General features: G+C 38.5%; 1 protein-coding gene across 1 annotated transcript; it reads left to right on the top strand.

The window, feature by feature from the left end:
- The first annotated feature begins 1,380 nt into the window (after window positions 1-1,380).
- Window positions 1,381-5,973, top strand: pth4 (parathyroid hormone 4). The gene is made up of 3 exons (XM_037779717.1): window positions 1,381-1,443; window positions 3,230-3,318; window positions 5,100-5,973. The coding sequence occupies exons 2-3, from the start codon at window positions 3,233-3,235 to the stop codon at window positions 5,368-5,370; spliced, it is 357 nt and encodes a 118-aa protein (XP_037635645.1). The 5' UTR covers window positions 1,381-1,443; window positions 3,230-3,232; the 3' UTR covers window positions 5,371-5,973.
- Window positions 5,974-6,186: the final 213 nt, after the last annotated feature.

The following is a 6,186-nucleotide window of genomic DNA, read 5'->3' as shown; positions in this document are numbered from 1 at the left end:
GTCGGAGGTGGTGGTTGTAATGTCAAGGAGCTGGAGAGGAGCTCCAGGCGACAAGCATCTTAACTACAGACAGAACTAACTGTGTGTTTAGGACAGTTTGGTAACACTTCCTATGACGCCCATGTCTGTAATGCATTATTAACATACTTATAATGTTTTAATCCGCTTATAGCACTGTTTAATTATAGTTATAAGCACTCATAAATATAATGATTTATAACAATAATCATAACATATTATAAAGCATTGTATAATGAATTATAAGATAATACTTCATAAGTGCTGGTCACTCACTGATTGATTGATTGATGAAGGATCATAGTGTCTTATAATTCCTATAATTGTAATACATTATAATCTTTTTTATAATGCATTATAATGTGATGTTGTAAGTGGTCATTGTTTGCTTTAAGTAAACTGAAAAAATTTAATTAAATCTATGCAAGAACACACAAAACGTTGTAAAATATATTTTCATTTTGTTTAAAGCAAACAATGACCACATAGAGTAACTTATAATCACATTATAACGCATTATAACAGTGATTATAATGCATTATAAAAAGATTATAATGTATTACAACTATGGGAATTATAATACAAAAAAAAGTCAGTGATTGACCAGCAATTATGAAGTATTATAACGTTATGACCTTGACCTTATAAGTCATTATAAAACGCTTTATAAAGTGCTATGATTATTGTTATAAATAAATATTTATGAGTTCTTTTATCTATAAATATACAGTGCTATAAGTACATTATAATGCATTATAAGTATATGTTTATAATTCATTTCAGACATGTGCGTCATAAAAAGTGTTTCCAACAGGGTAAACCTGAGCTGACAGTTTGCTGACGTTCAGTTTATCCACACGGACTCGTTCCTGTGTGTCTGCCCCCTCAACATCAATAAAACCACTCAGCCCAATTTTTATAAATTCCCCCTTTGTCAGACGCTTGAATCTCTCCGAGAGGAACTGGGCGGATTAGACCAGAAAATAGAAAAATGATAATCCCTCAATTGAATTTCATCCTCCTTTTCAAAAACACCTGATTATGTGAAGAGCATCTGCGAGTGTGTAAACCTCCTCCCCTGTCACACCAAGGTGCAGGAGGCTGTTTGGGATTGTATTCTCACAAACAACCCGAAATATGTTTGATATTTTTCACTACAGACGCAAAAACCACGTCAGAGAGATGATGACGGAGCTGAGGTTTGTTTCACCAGCAAATCAAAATGCACCACTTTGAATTTGTTGTGACTCTTAAGCCTGATGGAGCTCTGAATCGTGTGTGTGTGTGTGTGCGTGTGTGTGCGTGCGTGTGTGCGCATGTGTGTGTGTGTGTGTCAGGGGGCTTTATAAAAAGGTCTGGAGGTCGAACCTGAAGTCAGTTTAGTGTCTGATCATTAGAGGAGCTGCTGTCACCAACAGGCACAATGTAAGTAGAGCGATCATCACTTAACGGAGCCCAAAGTGTGATTTTATTGTGTGATTCATTCTAGTTCTTTAGTTACGCTTCTGTAATCTGTGTTTCCTTCTATTCTGTTAAAAGGTACTTTTGTAAATGTGGTGATTTGTGTTCAACTTGTCCATCTGTGTGCAACAAACTGCTTTGTGATTCTTTCAGGCGGCACATTTTCCAGTTAAAGTTGAAAAAGTATGACTTTATAAATCTGTGTGATCTATTTCTGTTTGTTTGATGTCTACACATTTTTAGGAAAATGCTCATTGTGCCTTTAACGTGAAATTTAAAAAAAGAAATGGAAAATTGAGGAATAGAAAATCAGATTAGTTTCAATTTCTGTTTGTGGATTTTGTTGACTGACTGACGGCTGGATGACGCACTGAGGTCATTCTGAGACGTTCTTTTCTGCTTTGATCAATCGATCAGCTTGCTTGTTGTCCAGATCCACGTGATTTGAAGACCTTTCTCTGCGTAGACTCGTAGGGACGTTTACATGTATCTTCGGAAAACCGTAATTCCAGTTAGAGAGGGGAGAAACCTGAACCCCTGATTGGCCGGTCATCTTGCCCACCATCACACCTGCTTTCAAGACCTTTTTAACATCTTATTTTTTACAGTGTTTCTTTTTTTTTTTTTTTTTATAATTTTTTAGTCCAACAGTTCAAAGGTAGAAAATTGTCCAAGATCTTAATTTAAACTAGATCAAAATCTATCTGAGTATCAAACACTTGAAAGAAAAAGGCTGTGAAAATGTTGTAGTTTGCTTCTTCACAGAAAACAGCAGCTGTGGTCACTTTGGATTCTGATACAGGCTGATTCAGCCCGTTCTCATTCCCAGAGCGTCAAATACCAATGCTTTGTCACGGCCATCTGTGTTGGCACACAAGGCACCCTTTAGCACCGGTATGAGACGCACCGAATTTTCCATTAATTACAATGTAAACCCAGGCTTTCATCCAGGAGACTGCTGTTCATGTCCCGTGTGTTACGTTTCACTTTCACGTTACAATCAGCTGTTCGTTTGTGTCTCGTGTTCAAAACGTCAAATCACATTTTCACTGTAAAATCTTAAAAGCGTGTTGTTTTTTCCTAAACCTAACTAAGTGGTTTTATTGCCTGAACCTAAGCACGTGTTTTTGTTTACTTCACAACATTAAGCATGCGTTTACTGCGACCAAAAAGAGTGACGCTGAGGGGTCTGATAAAGCGTCAGTATGTGACGAGTTGGGATGAGAACGCGTTGGCAGCTACAAAATAATGCAGTGTCAATGCAGAACAGCCCAGTCGCACAGCAGCTCGTGAAATAGTCACAAAGTTTAATGTATTGATTCGTGTACATAGACACGAATTTCAAATTTTTTCCGTGATGGTCAGCACAAAATCAATTTGTACGTAATCAATGTCCAATTGTGAACTGGAAAGTATAAAGGGAAGTGAACGTGTCCGTACACGAATCAAATAGATTCAATTTCGTGAACGACCCGTCTTACAGTATATTTAGGTCATGTGTGGGATTAATTCAAGAAGGCCAAAAATATCTATACACTAACTGTACCGTGTCTACATCATATGAATGAGGCTGTAAATAGTCACATTAGTTATTCAAATATAACGAGCGATGAAAATCTGTGTTTGGTTGAGCCGGTCACAACCGGTAGACATATGCAACCAATGACGAGGAGTTACAAGAAGATATCTCTTCACTTTTCTTTCACATGAAGAGATTTGATGTGAGTGTTTCTTGCTGTGTTGGTTTCAGAAGATGCAGATGTCCCACAGGCCTGTGCAGTGGCTCGCTGTCATGCTTCTCGTCGTCTTTACAAGTGGCCAGTGTCAACAGAGCGAGAGGTGAGACTCCTGTTCCCGTCTATTTCAATATTTTTACAGGTGTAAAGCTGTGAATGATTTTGAATTGTTTTGACACAAAAAGTGGAGTAACTATCATAAATGTAGCGTTAGGAAGGTGTTTGTTGTGCATCAGCTGTGGCTCAGAGGAATAATTTGAAATATACGGAGAGCCAGAATCACAGCAAAATAAAATGTACACAAAAAAAACAATTTCCTGCTCCCCAAAAGAACATCACAGCTCAACTCATTGTGTGGCTGAATGTGCTGCACAATGATTCTAACAGTGGTTACATCAAAGCATCCAGTTGCTTTTGGGGGTAATTACTGAGCAAAATATCCCTGAAATGTGAAAACGATGAAATGTGATTTCTATTTTGTATTATGGGGGAAGTTCAATTCATGCTTGCTGATGTTTTTGAAATTGCACAACTTGAAATTACACCACATTAATTTAGATAGATGGTTTTCAAATATACATACTATACTATAATACTCTTATCAACATGGGAGTGGACAAATATGCTGCTTTATGCAAATGTATGTATATATTTATAATTGGAAATTAATTAACAACACAAAACAATGACAGATATTGTCCAGAAACCCTCACAGGTACTGTATTTAGCATAAAAAAATGCTCAAATCATAACATGGCAAACTCAAGTCCAACAGGCAACAACAGCTGTCAGTGTGTCAGTGTGCTGACTTGACTAAAACTGCATGTGATTATCATGAAGTGGGCATGTCTGTAAAGGTGAGACTCATGGGTACCCATAGAACCCATTTTCATTCACATAACTTGAGGTCAGAGGTCAAGGGACCCCTTTGAAAATGGCCATACCAGTTTTTCCTCACCAAAATTTTACGTAAGTTTGGAGCATTATTTAGCCTCCTTCTCCAACAAGCTAATATGACATGGCTGGTACCAATGGATTCCTTAGGTTTCATATGATACCAGTATCTTCACTCTAGCTTTAAAACTGAGCCTGCCATAGACTGTATATAAAGATGGACGACATAACAGCTCCCCAAAAGGGAAGCCAAAACATCTGGATCGCCCCCTGGTGGCTGGCTGCAGTATAGGTCATAAATCCCACCTCCTCCATGTCAGTGGACATGGACCAAACTAAAAGGTCAAAGTACACTTTAACAAAATTTTTCCCAAAGATGGTTTCTGTCACTTTAGGTAGTTCTTATCACACTGATGTGTGTGCAAGTGTTAATTTTTCGAATACATTTGGTTTTAATTCGTAATTTGATGCTATAAAAAGGGGATGAGACGTCATGATTGACAGCTGTGAGTCTCTCTCGCTGCTCAGCTCCTGATTGGTTCAGACAGATGACCTCCATACCGCAGCTCCAGCCCCCCGATCATTATTGATATTTTGGCTTCACTTCAGTACAGTAAGAGGAAGTGGAAACGTGTCTTCCATCTTTATTTACAGTCTATGAGGCCTACATGTATTTTGAATTTGACTCTGTATTTGGATAAAATGTCTGATATCTGAGTGTTGTTTGAACTGTGAGATAGATAGATACTATACTATACTATAGATACTATATACATTAGAAGGTGTGCAAATTAGTTTTTTTATTATTGAATGGAATGAGGTAGTGTGAGAGAAAAAACAATGTTCAAATTCACCACGTGCAAGGTTATTGAAGGAGCAAAACAGAGTGGAGTATGTTTAGACAGAAAGTTCTCTGTCAGACTGAGGTGAGGTGTTGTAGATTTCGACCTGTCCTGAGGGTGTTCCTCTCTCTCCTCCCTCTCCCTGCAGTCGCCGAGCTGTAACCGAACACCAGCTGATGCACGACCGCAGCCGAAACATCCAGAGTCTCAAGAGACTCATCTGGCTGTCCAGCGCTATCGAGGGTCTCCACACTGCCCAGACCAGGTCTGCTGCTTTCGACCCCACAAAGGTCCTGAACCTTGCTCTGAACCCAGCGCTGGTCCCTGCTGCTGGAAGTCCCCAGCCCACCCGGGTGCAGAGCCTCCTGAGAGACTTCTTTAACCCCTACCTGTCTCAACAGCCAGACAGAGAGGCCTAACAGCACTATAGTGCACAAACATGAAGCTACTGTACTGTACATAAAAAATAATTATTTGTGTCCATTGTTTGTCTTTAGTGCCAAGACACCCATCCAGCTGCAGACAAGTCCAAATGTCTCCAAGAGTTTAGAAGCAGATTCAATTTTAGTTATGAATAACTCTTTGAGTCTGAGCTTCCTGAAGGTACACTTCATGTACGATCACATCACACTTTCATCGAGGGCTGGGCGATACAACCAAAAATAAAAATGTTTTCAAGCAACAATTTCAATCATTTTTTCCCTATAAGAAACAAGAAGACTAAAACACGACTAAAATATCATATTTTAATGTGTAAAACAGAGCTTGTACATGTGGCCCGTTGGTCTAGAGGTATGATTCTCACTTAGGATGCCTGCAAGTCCAGATTTCAAATCCCAGATGAGCCCCCCATGTACTGCATTTCATCATCTCAGTACCTGTAGGCCTACTTTGTGCAAAGACAATAAAGTTGAATCGTGTGTCACCTGCATATTACATATTGTACAGTAAACCTGCCTTATTAAGACTTTTTAATGGATCATCTGCATGCTTTCAGTTAAAATTGGTGCATTTTAATGGATAACAGTCTCTTAAAATATACAACTATACAACTTTCATCTTAATTAAAAATGGATTTCAGTATTTTTGAAGTGTAAAAACCCCTTAAAATGTGCAAAAGAAATCCCATTTACAGGTAACTACACCCCGATTTGTACCTTAAAGGAACTGAATTTTCCGATAAAGATGCAAATTTGAGGTTAATTAATGGTTAAATTAATGGATTGATGTGACGA

The sequence above is a fragment of the Sebastes umbrosus genome, chromosome 1, assembly GCF_015220745.1.
Source record: "Sebastes umbrosus isolate fSebUmb1 chromosome 1, fSebUmb1.pri, whole genome shotgun sequence".
NCBI lineage: Eukaryota > Metazoa > Chordata > Actinopteri > Perciformes > Sebastidae > Sebastes > Sebastes umbrosus.
Note: the sequence above shows the minus strand (reverse complement) of the source record. Positions and strands in the feature narration are given on the sequence as shown.